At 43.4% G+C, this 21,388-nt stretch overlaps 1 protein-coding gene across 2 annotated transcripts in view; it reads right to left on the bottom strand.

Moving 5' to 3' along the window:
• Positions 1 to 21,388, bottom strand: part of PRIMA1 (proline rich membrane anchor 1) — a 789,901-nt gene that overhangs the window by 526,396 nt on the left and 242,117 nt on the right. For both annotated transcript variants that reach the window (XM_085626481.1, XM_085626480.1), the window contains exon 3: positions 4,572 to 4,716. In XM_085626481.1, coding sequence (XP_085482607.1) covers positions 4,572 to 4,716 — 145 coding nt within the window. The remainder of the gene's footprint in view (positions 1 to 4,571; positions 4,717 to 21,388) is intronic.

Here is a 21,388-nt window from a genome sequence, read left to right as displayed (position 1 = left end):
CAAATACCAAAAATACTTTTGAAGTATCCCACCCATGCATCCTCATCTACATGTGAGTCCAGGGAAGGATCCTTGGAGTCTCTAAAATAAGGGGAATTTATGACTCTTCAGAACTCCCTGCTGCTGCCCAAGATAGCAGATGGTTCTAAATCGTTCCAGGCCTTCTCTCCAATATCCTTCTCTATTTGTTTCCTGGCATGGTTATAATTACTACGTAGGATTATTATCTCTGCTGGAACTCTGTGGTGGGCTTTTATGGCCTTGATAAGGGCACTCCTTGCTGTGGAACTTGCATGATCAAATCATCCTTTGTTTCGATTAAGATTTACAGGCTTGGTGCGAGTAAGCGCCGGTTTTAGTTTCGTTAAGAGTACTGTAAACTGGGTAACTTGAAGGGAGGGAGAAGTACCCTCCGCCAAACAGTGTATTATGTCTTCCCTTGCTTGGGCTATTACTTCATGGCCTAGGTTCAACTTCTCAACCTGTGCCCACTTTAACCGGTAGACGTTTTTCCTACTTAACGCTAGGTTATCTGCTGCCTGTTGGTCTTTTTTCCCTTTACAGGGAAAATTTAAAGAGATGTATAAAATGGCATGGTTGCTAGAACATGTAAACAGGTTGTCTAAGTGGGCCACTTTCCCGCTTATTATAGAGGAGACTTAGAGAAAGTCAGTCGTTGACTCCTGTCTACCTCTCCTGAATGTTTTGCCTATATGTCCTGCTTTTGCATTATTAAATATTCCCAGGTTGCTTGAATAGAGAAAGTTATTTAGACTATCAACATATTCGTTATGTGAGAAGTGTATGAGGGGGTTGCCCTGGGAGTAAACTAAGCCACACACCTTAGACTCATTATGTTTACAGAAGTGAATATTGAAGTCCCCCACCCAGATGATGTGGGTTGGACCTTTTTTGTTAGGTAACTTAATTTTCCCTAGCTTCCTGTTTAAATCTTCTACCTCGTTCTTCATATTACTCCCTAGTTCATTATTATAATGGTTGATTAGAATCCAGGAACCTTAATTTCTAGGCTCAAGATAGAAAAGCTGAAAATGTATGTTTGGGTAGCCAACCTGCCTTACTTGTAGGGATATGGTATTCGGGATCAAGGTTAGTAGACCCCCCCCTTCGCTCTGCCAGACGTTGAGGGCACTGCGGGAGTGTGGAAGGTGCGAAAATCAGAACGAGAAAACTAGACCCTTAGCCCACGTTTCCTGGAAGCAGAAGATCTCCAAGGATTGCCATAAATTATACCATTGTTCATCACCTGCCTTCAAGGCAAAACCAGCCACATTCCAGGATGCAAGGGTAGTCCTATTTTTATTCACTAAGCCCTGCGGCGAGGGAGACATGGGTGTTGCATGCAGTCCATGTCATGAAATAGCTGGTGTATCTATTCTCCCAATGGGCAATGGTAGTCAATCCAATAATTCCAGATCAGAGAGGGGAGCAAATCTATTGTGTAACCTTACCCCCTGTGGAATAATCAGGCCCCCCACATGTCTCATGAATAGAGGACCTGACCTTAGTCTAATACTCTTTCCTTCTCCTGAAATTAAAGTGTGATTATAAAAATGCTCCAATGGTAAATGAATAATGTGGGTGCTTATAAGTCGGAACCTATAGAGGTTGTTCATAAGAAGATGGCACACATGTGCGTTATTAAATTCATCACAACACAGTCGCCCGCACTGGTCTTTAGTGAGTTCCCCACCCACCCCACTCTTCTAGCCATGATAATTTTGTTGGCCAGCTGGTGATTCCATATTCCTGATTTCTTAAGATTGTGAGAGAGCCAATGGAGTGATTTTTCCATTAACTGCATAGTAGATTCCTGCTGATTGCCCCGGAGTGGGGATACATTGGCCAAAACCAGTACCAGAGGAGAGGCTTCCAGTGGGAGATGGAGAACTGGTAGGGGATGGTCATCTGCAGGCAAAGCATTAGGGTCTCATGTTCCCGAATCCTGGTGGCGTACCCTTAAGTGCTCCCTTGCTGTACGTGCTTGTTGGAATTTACCCCTTGATGCTGCATCTTGTATCATTGGGGCCTCCCGTTGAGCATTTGCATGTACACTAGATTCGGAATGCGGCCCACAAACCTGTTTAGCAGAGCTAATGGTATTACCCAAGATTGAAGGATTTGTCAAAGTTCGGGGCTAGCTATATTGTACTAGAATTGGGTCTGCGGGTATATACGAATGTTGCACTCTGGGGAGCTCACTCAGAGACCGGGCGGATGTGTTGTGTATTTCTAAACCGACCAGTCGTTGTTCAATCTGTGTTAGCTTAGTCAGAATAGGGTCCAAAAGTATCATAAACCTTTTGCTTACTTCTCCCCATAATTCCTCAGCAAATCAGCCTGTTAGAGGTAGTGTGTTTCCAGTTAGAGTAGCTACTGATGTTAAATGACTCAATGTGGAGACTTTAAGATGTGTACCCCTAGGTTTAGGGGCGCGGGTAGGTTTAGTTTGCTTGGGCTTGGTAATCGCGCCAGCCCTACGCCGCTTTGCAGGGGGATCCTTAATAGGGTCACTAGATGAGGTGGTGGGAGCTAAAGACTCTAAATTCTTTCTAGTTATGTCCGACGGGTCAATAATTTCCAGTGACGATTCCTGTTCCCCGGTAGAATGTCGCCCGATAAGATCAATTGGGGGGAATAGACTTTTAGTGGGACCTGCTGCGTACTCCGTGCAGGAGACCCCAAGAGAAGAATAAGTGGTTCCATTGACAGGCGTCACTGAGTCAGTTAAATTTTGTGTGTGAGAACGCTAGCTGCTCTAGACAGAAATGCATCCAGCGTTGCTACAGACCCGCCACCCGTTCTTTCCATAGGACCTTTGCGCTTTCCCATAAGGATGATTCAAAAACAAAACAACAAGGAAGACGAGTACCTTTAGTCAGATTCAAGATGTCAGATGGGGGCCCAGCTTCTTCCGGCTCCAACGGGCTTTGCCCGGGTGCCTCCCGCACTGCCGGCCACTGCTTACACTTTATGCGCATCCGCGCTCAAGGTTCTGCAGGAGTTGTGGTCCTGGGTGGGAGGGCATGCACGAAGAGCCCCCGAGGAAGAAGAATACGCAGCTACAGCTGCCACGGGCCACTGCTGGGGTTTTATGCGCATCCGAGCGCAAGACTCTGCGGGGTTGTAGTCCTAGGTGGGAGGCGATGCACGAATAGCCCTCACAACTAGATCCAACAAGTGATGCAGACTGGGACAGCAAATGGTGGAACTGTCTTTATTTGCCGCGTCTTCAGGGAGAGCGCGGTGGCGGCCTGATGGGTGTCCAGTCAGTTGAAACCGAGCCAGGCATGTGACTGTGGGACTGCAGCCTTTATTCCCCACACAGCGTACTTGCCACCTCAAAACCTGTGAATCCGCTTAAAGCACAACATTCCATGCCCGGAACACTGGGTCACTGATAAAGCTCTCACAAGCATGCTTTCACGTAAATACAGAAAACCTTAAAACGCAAGGGCTGTGTGTAGTGGGCTGGCCCAGTGGGTGTTAGTCCCATGTCTTTTTTTTCACGCACTTTCATGATTAAGATGTTTTTATCCCAACCATTGGGATGGGAGTGGGTTACAGTCCCACATTTCTTTTCAACGTTTTTTGTCATTGTTTAAAGGGTGTCTACCTTCCTTACTTTTGGTATGGGTTTTAGCCCCATTTCCAAGTCATTGGTTCTCGTACCATGTTGGACATATATTTCTTTATATGTCATACCTTACACTTCTGGGGTTTGATGTACATCCTTACTTTTGGATGTGTGTTTTGGGTGTCAGTCCCATTTACACGTGTAACGTCATTTATGTCGTCATGTGTGTGTGTAAGTCACCTTGTGTTTCACCTTGACGTTGTGTGCATGTGCCACACTGTGCTATTTTTGCTGCACAAGTTCTTGGGTGTCAGTCCCATGTAACGTTTTATGCTTCACTTGAGTTTCAGTCCCTTGCAACACTACCTGTTACACTGCTTCTCTTTGGGGTCAGTGTTGCTTACATGAGGGGTGGCGTTGGGGCCACAGTCTCCTTTGCTGAGGAGTAATTTTTTAAAAAAAATTGTGTAGAAGTAGTAGGTTCTTTCCTATATGTAGTCTTGCTGTACTCCACATCCTAGTTGGAATCAGACTACCTTTAGTGGGTGGGGAGAGCTCCAGATCGTCGCCATAAATGTAGTGGGCTGGCCCCACGTGTTCAAGTGATGAAGTAGACATAGCCGAGATGATCTTATGTAGTTTATTAAGTCCATAAGTAGAAGTTACAGCAATCTAGAACAAGCCCCACCAGGAGCAGCCTCCTGGCAGCTCAGCCCATCTTCCAACTGACAGTCACACACCAGGCACCCAAGCATTCCACTCATGTCACTCACACCAACATTCTACATGGAACACTCCCACTGGCTGAGCAGCTAGGTACAGGATGAATGGGAACATATTAACATGAACTGAGGATAGTACACTGTGACACATATTAAATAAAGAGAATAGACACTAAAAAGGCTAGATAAAGAGGGACAAGGGAAATCCATTGGATGAAGGTAATAAAAAATGAGTCAGAACGCTTACTTACTAATGATTAAACGAGGAGGCAGCGGCGGTGGCGGAGGAGGTGGGAATGGAGGGCGAAGTCTACACTGGCAAACCTGCTGGCAGCTTTCGGCTACCTTCTCTGATGAAGACCTGGAACAAGACTTCTGGATTTCACCCTGAGCAAACTGTAGAAAAAAAAGAATAGTTATTTGCTGTGATTCACTTATTAAAAAAAAGCTAATCTTGAAAACAGAGATTCAAGAAAAAAGTCAACTATGTTGTACAAAATTATTATGAAATCGATCTAAAGTGCACATTCCAGAGTTTCATCATATTATTACATTAAATCATATATTCTTACATTATAAACATATTAACCATTCCATATAGCAATCTTATGATTGCTTCCGCATGACATCATACAAAATAGCCATTATATTTGAATTAATTTTTTTTTAAATTTATTTATTTTTATATTTGAATTAATGTTACGAATTGCATGGGAGCTCAGGCAGTATTCCACCTCACAGCCTGATTCCAAGCACCAATAAGTGACCAGGGCTGGATCAGATAAACTGCATTTGTATTTTGTAACAGACAGTTTGTTATCATTTGCACTCTCATCCGTGCCAAAACTAACTTTTGAATTTACTGACTTATGCAAAAGTTTCTGCACTCGTTTTTTAATGCAAACGTCATTGTTGGTAGTTATTTAGTGCCAGAGTCACAATGACAACTTGCAAATGATGCAATCCGGACCTTTTGCTCTGCATAGGCCCTCACTCTGATCCATGATAGTCCATTCTAAAAGAGGTCTTGAAAAACAAACACAGAGTCCATTTCATTTTAGCTAGCACATTCATACCATTCAATTTGGCAGCTATCCTGAAGATGTAATGAAACGGAGCAATTCATTTATGATAGGAATCCCCTGCCACAAGACCAGAATAACAGAAGACCTCCTCTTTCAAATACAACTGCGAGCATCACGTATTACTCTGTCAAAAAAGAGGACTTGACACTCTATACAGTGAGACCGGAACAGACGGTAGTATTTCATATATGGACATTATCCACCAAACTTTAAAAATTTCCCTACATCATCCATGAATTGGTTTCTGGAGGTGGTGAGGAGGCGGAACAAATGTTTCGTGTAAAGTGTTTCTATAGTAACACCATCAAGTTATACCATGAAAGACATATGCCATTCAGAATAATGGACAGCCAGACAGGAAAGATTCCAATCCATTTGGAATTTCCAGGCTATATTCCCAATTTGAACTGTAAGGAATCCTTCCTAGCAGCTTTTGTGCAAGATTCCAGGCAACTGAGACACGAACCTATTTCCAGAGAAACATTTGAGGCAAACTGGTGCTTTCTGGGCATACAGAGTCTTTTTTAGAGAGATCAGAGTAGAGTGCATTTGCAGAGCATAAACGTGCACTAATGGACAACTTAACTAAGGGGGGTTTGTAGTAAGACAAGAAAATAGGTGGATAACATAGCTGGCAGAAGGAGCCGCTAGCCACTGCACTTACTTTAGCTTGAGGAAGCAGACCGAAAGCAAACCCCAAGTATTACTACTTTGCCTGAGATTACACAAACAAGGGTGTGTACGAGAATGAGAACTGACAGCTCCCACAGTAAATCTGTCCAAAATGACAGCGTTGCAGTGGTTCAAAAGTGCTACTATTAACTTTTACCAGAAGACATAATTGTGTGCCATCTGGATCTCATTTGCAGGACATGAGAAGCCTATTAATAATGTTAAATATTGCAGTAAACAGATTTATAAAAAGCACTGACAATAAAGGTGATGAGGAAAAAGCAAGAACCACTGAAAACGAATGGAGGGACGGAATGGGGGGGTCATTAGCTATGTTGGTCAGTTATGAAGCCATGTGTGATTAATGTTTTTTGGGGGGGAGGGGGGGAATAGTTTTTATTGCCATTTCAACAGTATACAGTGTTACAGGAATTACAGCACCTATGCGCAGCATAGGGTTTCCAGTTACCCACACAATCCAGCAATATAAACAATCAAAAGTAAGCAGGCAGGCAGTGCATCTACGGTTTAAGGAACTGGTATTACTGCCGTTGGAGTCAACAAAGTGCAGCGAAGTATTAAAAAACAAGCAACTCTTTAATAAACTGATTCCCCTCCCCCTTCCTCACTCTGATCTAGTACCAACAACTGTATCATATCATCTCTATGTGGCAATATCAGGGAATTAGAGGAAAGAGGAGGTCCCTCATCACCTCTAGTAGGTCATTCAGTCCAGTCTAGAGCTCAAGCATTGCGGTCATTGTGTTTGTGAGCTAACAGGTGCAGTTTGGACCAGTGCCAGTAGCACTGTGTACAGCAGTTTGATCCATGCTATGAATTTGGGGCCCAACTCAACTGTATCAAGCTCCATCCAGAGATAGTCCTAGGAGACAGAATCAAATGCCTTTTCCATTTCTAAAAAGGCCAGAGCGTAGTGATCATGATCTAGGCAGGGCGCGTGGAACACGTGAAAATCAATGCAGATTGCAAAAGGTATTTCTGTGGGGAATACATCCCGAGTGATCAGGGTGGATCCACTTCAGAATATATCAATACAGGCATTTTGCTAGAATCTGTCAGAGTTTGTAGTCTATGTTCAATAATGATAGAGGGCGACAGGAGGCAGCATCCAATGGATCCTTCTCTAGCCTGGTTATAAGTACGACAAGGGCTTCTCTCATGGAGGATGGGAGTATGCCTTGTGCAAAGGCTTCCAAATACACTGGCAACAATTTGTCATCCATGGTCACGGGGACACAAGACCAGTAGATGGAGCAAGGGAATCCCCGGGTCAGGTTTGTGTCTGCCTCGCATATCGCATCTACAGAAACCAGAATATGGTATGAGGAATATAGAAGTCAATGCTTACAGGGATGCATACCAAATGGGGCGAAAAGCTGCAGTCCATCAACTCATCGCAGCTGAGAATACGGGTCATCAACTGTAGCCCCTGCAAGTGTTACATGGCAATTTTCATCCCTGGGGGAAACCAGCTCACTCACAGTACTTTATTAGAGGCAGGGCAGTCCCAGTTCATCTCCTGGTCTGCTCTCTGGCAGTTTGCTAGGCCCAGTATGTCAGGGACTGCCTCAGAAGAAGGTTGGCAGTCCCTGTTTCCAGGGCACTACTCCAGGTGTAGAGCCCAATGGCAGAATGTTTGCTGGCCCCCGACTCAGCATGCAGGATTATCCACCAGGTGCGCTGGCTCAGCCTTTGGTCACAGTCCTCGAGGGCCTGGTCGCTCGGCTTTGGAATTATTGGGGTGACTCCGCGTATTTGCAGAAGGGCCCTCTCAAAAGTCCTCAGCTACCCAAACCTCCAGGTCACTGCTTAGGCATTCTGCTATGGTGGAAGGGCAAGGATTCTGTAGTGTTTTCTGCTCAGCGGTGGGCAATAATAGATTGCAGCACCTATTGTACTATCCACTACAGGGGCAGTGCAAACATGGCTACAAGTCTACCCACTGTAGCCTGACAGCAGCAGCTTGAACCCTGTTGCCATGGCCTGTCAAAATAATCCTATTGACAGGTAGGTTATATATTAAATTAGGTTTTCCTACCTAATTTGAAATAACAAGCAAGTAGCCCATAAGCACACCATGCTGCCTACTAGCTGGGGTATATAATACTTAAAAAGCGCAGGAGCCACTCACAGACACCGAAAATCCTGCCTCAGACGCCGGGGGACTGCAAGCCCCCTAATTCTTAGCGCCTGGAGATGCCGACTGCCAGTTTTCGTGCCAGGAGGCGCTTAAAACCACTTTGCAGCTCCCATAGCGCGGGACGTGCGCGGGTGTGCCCGGGTCGTGCCCAAGTGAAGCCCAGGCCAAGGGCAGGCCCTTCCACGCCCGGAAGAGGCTGGGCTGGGCCTACTTTCTTGACTTCAGGGTTTGGCTATATCCCTGCACCTACTTCTGCAAAATCTGTACTCAGGCATCTCAAGGAGCCATCTGAAATTTGGTCAAATGATCAAGTAAGTCCATCTGCCGAATTAACTAAGTCTCTCTTTAAACAGCGTTGCCCTCCCCTTTTTCTTCTTTTTTAAACAATGGCCACATTGAAGCAAAGGGTGAATGCTCCAAAGCCCCTTCTGAACTCCACACTTGATTGTTTTCTCTTACGGGCCGCTAAGGCCATTGACGAGGAACTTTTAGTTGCAGAGCGATGGTTGTCCCTAGAGGGGGGTCTGGTTGCAGCTATAAATGAGGATCAAGTCCAGAGCGGGCCGCCAAATTAAATTGAACAGGGTACTCTCGCACACAATAAAAGCCTATCTGACTTATCTGCCTCCAAGCATACCCCACTGCTAACATTGGTAACCCCATTATGTAATCCTCCAGCAAAAAGGAAAAAGAAGGCGAAGCACCTAGAACCGCCACCGGTTGTTAGGACCAGATCCAGGAAAAAGACGCAGCAATCTGCGCCGGAAGTGCAAAACGATTCAAAGCAAGCAGCGCCAACTGTGATAGACTCAGACTTGCCATCTTTGAACTCCATAGGCCTATCCCCGCAAACTATTGAGACTTTAATGACTCGCTTAAAAAAAATAATAACTAACAACCTCTTGCCCATATTGGACAGGCTCGATAAATTGGTGGCAAATGTGGGATTGATCCAAAGTCTCTTACTAATATAATGACTGGGGTAGGGCCAAAAACGAAAAGTCAAATGGGGGGGGGGGGGTACTTTCCCAGGGGAGATTACACACCGGTGACGGGAACCACAGTAGGAACCTAGACTTACCACCCCGTGTCCCTATTTTTGAAAAACACAGGAGTGACATGAGGGCTGTATCACAAAAACCAACAGGGCCCACATGCATCAGTTATCTGAGAAGGGAAAGGCCACCCCCTTCTATTCCCGGGTTTACTGCACGCAGCACCTCATTCACTGGGAATGTAACTGGGAATGTAATTGAACAGACTCCCCCCAAAATGAATGCTCCTAATGATAGGAACTATCAGGTCAATGGCTATCCCAGAACACAAATGTTTCAATTGCTAACTACCATGATATTCTGTTTGTTAGACGTGTAAACTGGGTTGGCCCTCTGCGCAAGACTTCGCCTGGAGACTGTGTAATTATTAATTGTAGGTCACCAGTGCTTGCAGGGCAGCTGCTTAGAAGGGGAAAGATTTAATCTAATCAGGGGCATAGTCAAGGGATCGACATATTGCCAATAATCCAATTGCAACAACGGCGGACCTTTCTTGCCGCACCTCACACCAGTTCCAATAATTGTAATGACCGTGCAATCAACCCCAACGCCAGTAGTTGAGAGGTGTCACTGTGTTCCAGATCAAAAGAGATTATGAATGGATGGGGGTGCACAGTTCAGAGAGTCCAAGAGGCAAATAGTTGTAGAAAAATAACTTCTTTATTTCAACTTTAAAGAGTTCATCTGGTATAAAAATGTCCAGCCAACGTGTTTCATTCCCCCATAGGGAACTTCATCAGGGCTTTTATTTTCAAATTTTGAGTCACTGTGTAGTTTCCAAAACATTTATAGGGTGAAGTGTATTGCACTTGAACCCATAAATCCTAAGCCAGGCTTCCAAAACTTCCTTTCCTTTCCGTTTCTTCTCGTCGATCGATATATTGCCACTTAGGTTTTTCTATAGGCACCTTAAATCCACAGGTAACACCGAGAACCCAAAGTCGAGACAGGAGCTCTTTCAGCTTGAAACAAGAAATAGATACCAAGCCCCCATTGATCTGGACACCCCCGACTGACTAAACCCCGAAACCACAGAATGATTAATGACTTGTGAGGCAATCCCCACTATCCAGTTGGAAGGTGCTACCGACATTAAGAAATCTAGTGAAACCGGATATTATGGTCCACTTACCACATTATGTCACCCATAAACTTAGACGTAGAGAGAGTAAATCCCACAATGAGATACCAATCCCAAGACTGCATAAAAAATTAGCAGGATTTGAAAATCCGATCCTGGAATATTGCGGGAATAAGGCCAAAACTAAATGACCCAGAATGGTGTAATTTAGTGGACGGATTCCACATATGTCTGTTCCAAGAAACTTGGGCGGTGGAGCAGGGACACAGATTGGGGTTTAATACTTTTAGTATTGAGGCCACGCGTTCTCCAGATGGTTGTCCAGCTGGTGGATTATCGATCTGGGTTAAGATCACCCTGGCATGCAAAATTAAGATATTGAAACTAGGATCAGAGGAGATACTTGGCTTAAAACTGATATCACTGAAAGAAAATATCCATATCAGGTTGTGTAATCTATATAAATCGCTTTAGAAGCCCCCACAAGCCTTGCAATACGATAACCTCACTAACCAACTTCCTTGATACATCCAGGAAAGAGCACCATCTCAAAGTCGCTGGAGATTTTAATACAACTTTTGAGCCAGTTGACTATGTAAAGGAGTTAGTGAAGGATGAAGATCAAGCCAGACGGTTAAACAAGCTCTAGATTCGAGCGATTAAGAAATGCACTAAGGTGGGGCAACAGGTACTCTCTTTTACCCTTGCCTATGGAGTCCGAGCCTGTAATGGGCAGACGCGCACGGACGCAGATGCATGCTTTACGTTTAAGAGGGGCAAAGCTAGGAGCAGGATGGATTATATTTTGGTAGTTCTCAACCTATGGCCAAATGTGAATGACATGATTGTACTAAATCAGGAGGATAGCGATCACAATGTCTTGGCACTGACGGTATCTGCCCTTGCACTTTTTTATGGCCAACCCCAACAGATGGTGGCCCCTGTTGTTACCACTAATAACAACAAAAGAGTCAAATGGCCACAGACACTGGCCAATGGGAATCTCATCCCAAAAATCTATGCTGAAGTAGCACAGATTCTTCCAGTCATGAGTAATTTTGATATTAGTGACAAGGATATTATGGCAACTTTTCATCAATTCACTCTTACCCTATGATCCTATTTCAATAAACAGTGTAATTTTAATCTAATCCAATGGAGCACTGCCCCATGGTATAATGAGGCTTGTAGACAAGCCAGAGACTAACTATTTATGGTGGTTAGGAAAGAAATGCAGATAGACATTATAAACAGAAGGAATTTGTATGCAAAGGCACAAGCCGAGGCAAAAAGGGATTGGGAGTCAGAAAACTGGCGTACTCTTGTAGAAGGCTCAAAGCAGAAGGACTGCCAATTGTTCTGGCACCTCTTGTCAAAAGGGACATCCAAGCAGAAAACTGAAACAGACTTTTATATACAGCCTCATGTCTGGGAGGAGTACTTCACGAATCTCTACACAGGCAAAGTGGATGATTCTTGTCTAGATCGACAGGTCTCCAGTGCAGAATTAGCACAAGCTGATGTAATTAGTTTCTCAATAGAGGAAACTGTTAAAGCCATTACCTTTGTGCAGAATGGGAAAGCTCCGGGGTTGGACACTTTACCGGGAGATTTGTTCAAATCGGAGCCTACTATATGGGTACATTTGCTACAAACTGTTTTTAATGCCATCCTCCGAGGCGGAGATATTTCTGCAACCTGGAGAGGTGTGGAAATAATCCCAATATTTAAAAAGGGAGACTGAAAGATACCAGCAAATTACAGGCCAAATAGCCTTATAGATGTATCTCAAAATGTTTTAAACAAAATTATTTTAACTCCGAGCCAAGATTGGATCGAGGAGAATAGCATATTATCTAATCTACAGGCAGGATTTAGGGCTTCCACGAGTACTCTAGGCCAGGTATTTAAATTTCTCCTGCCTGTATAGAAAGGGGTCACTTATGTCGTGTTTGTTGATCTTAAAAAACAGCATTTGACTCCATAGACCGTACTCTTCTCTGGGCTGGCCTTCGAGACTTAGGACTTCCTATGAATTTACTTAAAATTCAGATCCGCCTGCATCAAGATAATTACGCCAAAGTCAGATGGAATCTAGATGGGAGCTTCTCCAATGACATTCTGGTCTCTAGGGGAGTAGGACAAGGCTGTGTTCTTGCCCCAACCCTTTTTACCCTGCACATAAACGGGCTGATAGTAGAGTTGTTCAATTGTGGAGGTGACCCCCCTCAAAAAATTAGCAGGTAGCCCTGTGCCCTCCTTGCTATTTGCAGATGACATGCTGCTTATATCAAAGACACCAACGGGGATCCAGAATGTCCTAAACAAATTTGCAAAAGCATGTAAGGACAGGGGCTTATAAATCCATTGCTCCAAAATGAAATACATGGCGTTTAACCCCTACAAATCTAACAAGGGCAAATTGAAGTTAGGCTCCCAAAACTTGGAGCAGGTCGAGGTAATCGACTACTTGGGAGTCCGAATCAGTGAAAGTTTAGCTTGGACACCCCAAATAGAAAAGAGCTTTCTAACCCCTCAGCATGTCGACTGTGCAATAGCTAGGAGGGTATGGGGTTCTGCCTTTCGACCCTCTTCTCCAATTCTTGAAATACATAGGGCAAAAGGGTGAGGTGCAACCTTATATGGGGCCGAGCTGTAGGGATGGAGACCCTAAAGCACTTAGAACAGGCTGAGAATAAATTCTTAAGGACGATCCTTAATCTACCAGTGAACACCCCCCTAATGCCGTTATGACTTGACTTTGGTCTCAAGCCCATTCATTATTTTGCTATTCTCAAGACACTTTTGTTTTGAGTAAGAACACAGGTCCCGGTAAAGGAGGCCTTGGAAGAGGTACTAACACTACAAAAACAATCTGGGCGCAATGCCTGGTTCAATAAGGACAAGGATTAGTTTACTAAATTGGGGTTGGGGTTCATGTGGGAGGACCCAAAGTCCATTACGAAAAACATGGTCCCCTTGCTCAAAAAAAGGTACTGGGAGTATGTTGATTTACAATACACTGATGTCAATGAACATGGCACTTTAACCTCTAGTTTTATGAATGTTAAGGGGTGCTTTCTTTTTAAAATGTTTATGGAGGATGATGAACCATCACACGCACAAGCACTTTATATCCAATTCATGTACGTGGTACTCTCTCTAAACCTTAGAAAAAGTTCTTGGGCCAATGCCTCTGTAACATCTTCGTGCCCGTCCTGTCACTCTTCTCCTGAGATCCTAGAACATTTCATTTTTATCTGTCCGCCTATGCTAGTCGCAGGTAAATCTGGATAATTCCTGCCGGTTTGTTATTTTTTTCACCCCCAAGCCTTACGTATTTTTAGATCTGATACTACAAGGTGGCTCGTATTTACAATCGAGATACTTGCCTCATGCCTGGTGGACGAGATTAAAAATAATTACTCTGAGAAAGAAAAATGACCATGTAAGCAACCCAGTTTTAGGGTTATTAGTGGATTATTGGGGCTTAGAAATTTTGAACTCTTACATTTTTTATACTTGATATAAATGTGGAATTCTCCTCTTTTTACTTCATATGGAATTTTAAAATGTTATACATTTTGATACTGATGGAGGGATATGAAACTCTATTTTACTGTAAATCTAACTTTTTATGTTGTAATGAATTTTTATTGGATATGATTTATGCTGATGTGAATGATCATGCTATTGATTGAAAAATACACTTACTTAAGAATGGAACATGTGTGACATCAAACATGTCCCATTCCCCCAGTGACAAGGTCTCAATACAGCACTGTTACTGGCCAGGCTTTCACTTGCACATAGAAAAATCTATAATCTAAGTATAGATTACATATTTTCATCTATAACTTTTGATCCTTATCAGCTATGGACTCCATTCAATTCCTTTTTTTTATATTTAGTAAAAATACAATCTAATCATAAAGTTAGATTACCATTAAATGTATGGGAAATGTAACTTTTTGTCAAATTGCCTTTAACCTGCCTGCAGCTACTGGAGGCCAATTTGTATTAACACTCTAGCAACTCCCAGTCTATGCTCAGTATGGGAAGAGATGTGAAAGAGGTGTGAAATTTCTCCCAGGGTAAAGAATAGGCCGAGCTGAAAGAGCAGAGATGACATCTCTGATCTCAAAGAAATATGTAGGGTGGGGGCTGTCGGCACTCTGTTCAGACTAACAGGTCTGTTGAGCCACATGTAACACTCTGGCACAATTCAAAGTGAGAGAATAAGATCCCAAGACAATACTTGTGTATCCCCTTTTCTGGTTGATCAAGAACCATGCTTTTGTTGCAACAGGGGTCTGTCTCTGGGTTTATTGTGGGTAAAGGCATTGTTTGAAACTGTATTTTAGTGTTAGATGTGTGAGAACAATAGCGATAACCATGGTTCACTCACTAACACACAAACAACCCTAAGAGCCCAAGTTTAGTGTGGCAGAAGAATTTCACCATCTCGAAAATGCCCTGCCACACAAGGCATTTTGTGCATGTTTGCAGTAAGGCAAATATGAACTACTGAAACGTGGGTCGAAATATCCCGTTAATTAGGGGGTGTCCAGCAGTCACCCACACCTACTACTGGATTCCAGGAATAAATATGGCACCTCAATGCAATTGGATAGAACTCTTTTTGGATGGGTGGAAGAACATAAGAGGGCTGGACCTGCTGTCTGTGACCTGTGAGGAGTGGAAAAGGACTGGACCTGCTCCCCTTTGTACCCAAGACAAATGAGTTGGCTGCATCAGGGATACAAATAGCTGCAAGAGGACTTTTCCCTCCACTTCACAGATGACAAGTAGCAACTAGAACTTTGACTAGACTTTGATAGTGGCCTCTGCCAGGCACCCTGACATGCTCCCCCTGAGGTCATCAGGGGTTAGAAGTGTACTTCTGTGGTTGGTTGGGTAGCAGGAAAAAGTTTGCAAACATTTGAAAACTTTTTCTCTAGAGCTCTAGGCCAAGGAACCTACTGTCAATAAAAACCAACTGTACAGCATCTATTTTAGGACATCCTCATTCATCATCTCTATTCCTCATCCATCATCACTACTTCTTATCCATCATCTCTACTTCTCTTCCATCACTGCTAGTTCTCATCCTTACTTCTCATCCATCCATTATCTCTACCTTTTATCCATCATCCCTACTTCTCATCCCCTATCCCTGCTTCTCATCCATCATTTCTGTTTGAGTAGTAGGGATGATGCATGAGAAGTAGGGATGGTGGATGAGAATTAGAGATGAAAGTAGGGATGGTGGGTGAGAAGTAAGGATGATGGATGAGAGGCAGGGACGCTGGGTGAGAAGTAGGGATGATGGGTGAGAAGCAGGGATGAGAAGTTGGGATGATGGATGATAACTAGGGTTGAGAATCAGGGATATGATAAGTGATGAGAAGTAGGGATGACAATTAGAGGTGAGGGATGAGAAGTAGGTATGATGGAAGAGAAGAAGGATGAGGGATGAGAAGTAGGAATGATAGGAGAGAAATAGGGATGATGGAAGAGAAATAGGGATTATGGAAGAGAAGTAGGGATAATGGTGGGATGAGAAGGATTGAGATGTAGGGGCGATGGGATAGACGTAGGGATGATGGATAAGAAGTAGGGATGATGGAAGAAAAGTAGGGATGAGGTGTGAGGAATGAGAATGTCCTAAAATGGATGTTGTATGACTGGCAGTTTTACGGCAAAATATGAGGTGTAATGTGGCACATTTTGTTATATTACTTGTTTTTGTCGTGTTTACACATTTTAACATTATCTAGGCATATGTTTCACTGTATTAGTACTAGTTCGACACCTAAATATAGCAATAAGCAACAGAAAGGTGACCAGCCAACTTTTGTGAAGAGCCTTCCACTGAGCAGCAACATATGTCAGCATGTTTTTAGTAACTTTTGATCCATTTGAGCTAGAAATATATTTTTGTTAAAATCTGAAGATTATGCATCAGGTGATGGATTATTAGGCTATACAGCTATAATTCACAAAGGTGGAGTTAAACCGTTCCGCATAAAAATCCATGTTTCAAGATTTTTCAATACATGTCAAACATAGCATTTGTGGGCTCTATCAGGAAATTACTTAGAGCTTTCTATTAAAGAAATACACAAAGTACAAGTTGTTGCAACACAGCTCTTGTACTCGATAGTTTAAAAAATAAAAACAATCATTTCAGGAGACCATCCATCAAATGTGAAAAATGCTTCACATACATAATAGCAAACCCCATTTCATCAGTAACTCGGATTTGCTTTGCACGATTTTTTTCTCCAAGACCAATATAATATCAAACCAATCCTTTTTGCACTGTGTTGCTGCCGGCAAATAAGTAAACTGAGCACATAGGCTTTGCCACCGTGCAAGTGACCAGATTATTGAACGACTGTTAACATTCAACACGCTATTAATTTATTCACATCATACGTTAGTACACAAATGTCATGATGGAATTAGTCATCAACATGCTCATTTTGGCTTATCTCTGATTACAACGCAAGCCATCCCATAACAATCTTAATGACCCTAATTTGTCTAATTCTGTAATGCATCAACCTTACAGTCATAATGTTTTTTCCAGGTTATCATAAACTGCTTCCATCTGCTGTGACAGCTCTACTTCTGTCACTTGGTACAGCGGGTTCTGGCTTCGAGGCTTCAACTTGGTACAGAATGTGTGGCGTACGTGGCCCTGTGCCCATGCCTGCAAGTGCTGTGTCCGCCCCGAACGGACCATTTCACCTTATCCCTCAAGTATCCCTGCTGTGAGGCATCCCAAGGACCTTGTCCGGACATTTATCTCAAGACTCCCTGCTGTTAAGGCATCCCAAGGACCTGGTTTAAATTGCCCTTACCAGACTTATGTGAAGATATTTATTGTTATACCTTGTGACTCCCGCTCCCTGCCCCCATGTTTCACTATGGATGCGACACCTGCATTCTCTGGTGTGGATGGGTGGGATCAATTTCATCTGGCGACAAATCTGTGGACCGCTTGTCCTGGTCACCCTTATGGCCATGCTCGTGGACACGCCTCCCTATTTGATTGGGTCTTTTGAATAGCAACTGTCCTAGTCATTCGGTGACCTTTTTCCTTTTTGACATGCTCTCGCGCCCTGCTACTTCTGTGCCATCAGTCTGCCACCCATGGTTGTGGTTAGCCGCATTTCCTCTATGGTCGGCTGTGCCTTCCAGTCGGCAGTACGTCTTGCGGTTACATAGTAAGGAATTTAAACAGATACATTTTTCTTCACTGTTCAGGGGTGTGGAATTTTCCAAATAATCTAGTTGTCCAAGGGACAAAATGCCACTAAGATCTACATGTCCTGTAAAATCCACTTGTCCCACCTACCCCCGTTCCACATCAAACCTAAGGGCTCCGGCTGACAGAGAAACATTAATATATTTTTGCTTTATTAAAATCAGTAAACCATTGAATGCTGTGCAATAATAATGCTAAAGGAAAACTTGTCAAGCGATATTATCGCGTCCCAGCCCCCCTGCGCCCCCTCCCCTTAACCCTGACGGCAATTCTTTTATTTCTATTCCCCTTTTTTTCCATTTTTTTTGGCTGTGTATTTATTCCCACAAAATGCGTACATTTCAAACCATACGTAATGTACTAATTTACCGTCACCCTTGGCTGTGTATTTATTCCCACAAAATACGTACATTTCAAACCATACGTAATGTATTAATTTACAGTCACCCTTGTAAAAACGTATGGGTGGGATATAAAAGGTGTCAGCCAGCGTGCCTCCTGCCATTTCCCCCTCACTTTTGCAGCTGGCCAGACGTGAGCCCTACGTTCCTTGCGAATCGGTAAGTAGTATCGAAAAAGAACCAGCAAAGTTGGGAGCTTCCTTTAATAATAAGAATCGTTTTTTCGCCAAATGTACCCTCTTTGCAACATTAATCAATTGTGTAATGTATATTTGTCGGTGTGTTTACGCAGTTCTGGGCTGAAAGTTAATAGCTCACTATTCTATATTAGGACTTTAAGTTATAAATTGCAACTCACCAACGGATGTCTCTTTTGAAAGCATTAATCTGCAGATCTGTTCCCATCCTATGCACTCTGTAATCGACATGTTCTTTGCAGCAGGCATATTAACCCTCTGCACTAACTTCACCGAGGTCACAACCTCAACCATACAAAACACGGATCTCTTTCCAGGATGGTAATTCATCACACAAGTTTCCTACTCATTTCTGTGAGGCCTGGTAATTGCCGGCGGAAAGAAACGCTGCAGCAGGTGCTTTGAAAGCTTTTAGTGCTGGCTGCGCCGTGTGCGACAATGTTTTTTTGCCCATAAGCCAAAGGAGTGAAAGTGTAGGAGTCACATGTCACCCATACTGGTAGGCAGTAGTTTAAGAGTGCTTGGTGTGGAGAAGCACAAACGCAGAGTCGAAAAAGAAACAGCAAAGTTGGGAGCTTCCTTTAATAATAAGAATCGTTTTTTCGCCAAATGTACCCTCTTTGCAACATTAATCAATTTTGTAATGTAGATTTGTCGGTGTGTTTATGCAGTTCTGGGCTGAAAGTTAATAGTTCACTATTCTATATTAGGACTTTAAGTTATAAATTGCAAGTCACCAACGGATGTCTCTTTTGAAAGCATTAATCTGCAGATCTGTTTCCATCTGCGGTATGAAGGCTCCGGACCCGCGATGTTATACCCGCGTTGCAATGGCAGCGCGTGAATCTGAATTCGTTGTAATGGGTGTTTCCCCCATGAAGCGGTGGTAGCGCAGCGCGCCTGCTTGCGATACGCTTTTTTGACGTCCTCATCTGAGGCGCCGAGGCGGGCCAGGCCTGGGCTTTTGTACTAATTAATCTACCCACGCACGGTTGCTAAAAACATAAATAAAAGAATATCGCAGCACCTCTGTCACAATATCACACAATTCAAGCGGGCAAAACTGCTTATTTTACCTGAATGCTTATTGCAAGCCTCGTGGCGGCCACGGACTACTGCTTGCAGAGGCTGAGTGACGTTTCACTCCCCCAGCCAATCACTGGCTAGAGCCCAGTCATGGGCTGCTAGCCAATCCGATGCCCCCAAAGGCTCTCTGCAAGCTTCGGATTGGCTGTGAGCCCCAGAGTGCCCACAGCCTGTTGTTTTAACGTGATTAAAACGTGATTAATGTCTACATGTCCGTCGGACATAAATAGACAATAAATCTTCTTGCCTGTCAATATAAACAATATGGTTCGGGCGTCGGGCGATATGATTCCCCCACCCCTGTCTGTTGAAAGATGCAAATCAAATTAAAATCGGGTTTGTATGACCTAGTTCATATAAGAAATGTAGCATCAATAGCAAAACAAAATCTTGCTTCAATCAGAGCCTTTTTAAGCATGGGCAAAGTGGGTAATGGCCCAGGACCACCTGCTTCCAATGGGTACACTGGGAAAGTGACTTTCTCTCCGCCTCGGTCTGGCTACCGCTCACCTTTTCTCTGCCTACCTCTAACTCGGCCTCACTCTGTCCATGGTCAGCTTAAAGGTTTTTGGAGCCCCAGGCAATACATTTTTTTTTAAATAAACAATTTTATTGGACTTAAATTATTGGGAAAGTACACACAATAACATGTTTATCCTTACGGGGAAAATGCATATTTCAACTGATTTTCAGTGACCCCATTTCTGAAAGTTTGTATGGAGTCATGCAGGCTTGATGTAGCAGAAAATAGATAATATCATTCAAAGTTGTTCGGAACAGGGGACCTTAAAAAAGGTCTTGCACATAATCTTTAAAAGGACACTGACTTCATTTAATTAATAAAGGTTGTACTTCAGGAAGTTATTTTATCTGTTACAAACTGTGTTAATCGACTATAGCAAACAATGTCATATTTGTTTTGCAAACGCTTCCCATCTGTTTATTTACATATTTGCCTTCGTACAAACTTGTTTATGACCGTAATAGAGCAAATGATGCTGGCTAAATTGTGTGTTTTACAGAAAGAGCAGAAATGGTGCAAAAAGCCATTGTTATATTTTTGCAGTAGTTCACTTTTAATACAAGCTGGCCCTTTCTTCAAAAGGGGGAATTTTCTAAACGGGCAGACACTGGTCGGTGTTTATGGTCTTTTAGAGCTATAGCTTGAGGCAATATGAGGTGTTCTCCATCTCCATTCAGCACCTGCCAGGGCCATGTAGGCATTTGTGAACCATAGAACAAAACGTCAGACGCTAAAGTGTGTTTGCGCCAAATATACTTTTAACACTCAATTATATAGTGGAATTTATAGCAGCAGATTTTATTTTAAATATATGCGACTCTTACTTCCAAACCGTATACATACTATGCACGAGCTGTGGGACAGCAGACGAACTAGGAAATAGTCGTGGACAAGTGTCATTGTCAACAGACCTCAGCATATCACTCATGCTCCACTCTGAGCAGCTAATCAGAGCGGAGTGTAACCCACTTGCCCGCCTTGCAATATCAATATGCGGAGATGGCTTCAGGCTACTATTGCAAAGTCAGAACATCTATATTTTGCAATTAGCTGCACACAGCAGGACGCAGGTGCAGCCATGCACAGCTCTTCCTGTCACAGCACATGTAGCCCCCATCCGTATGGCAGTAGACGTGCTCACTCACATGCTGAGCTCAGAGCCCATATGCAACTTAAATGATGCCAACATATTCAACGTCTTTCACTTGAACTGGGGTATAGTAATACCTGGTGCAGGTGGGCAGCACCTCCAATGGAGCCCAGTGCAAACATGTCAGACGTTTTTGTGTAAGGCTAGGGGTTCAGGAGCTGCTAATGTTCATGTTAATAATGAGGCTTAACAAATTCCCTTACTTGAACATGAACAAAATAAGTACTGACAATGCAAATAGGTCTGGCTTTAAAGGAATGTTATACTGTAGCGTGTAACATTATAAGCAGATGGTATGGGAATGGATAAGTATTTATATGGAAGCAAAAAACTAGAATGTTATTGGTATAGACCGAAAGGTAATGTGACAGTTGCACTGTT

The sequence above is a fragment of the Triturus cristatus genome, chromosome 9 (genome assembly GCF_964204655.1).
Source record: "Triturus cristatus chromosome 9, aTriCri1.1, whole genome shotgun sequence".
Lineage (NCBI taxonomy): Eukaryota > Metazoa > Chordata > Amphibia > Caudata > Salamandridae > Triturus > Triturus cristatus.
The sequence above is the reverse complement of the archived record's forward strand: the minus strand, read 5'-3'. Positions and strand labels throughout refer to the sequence as shown.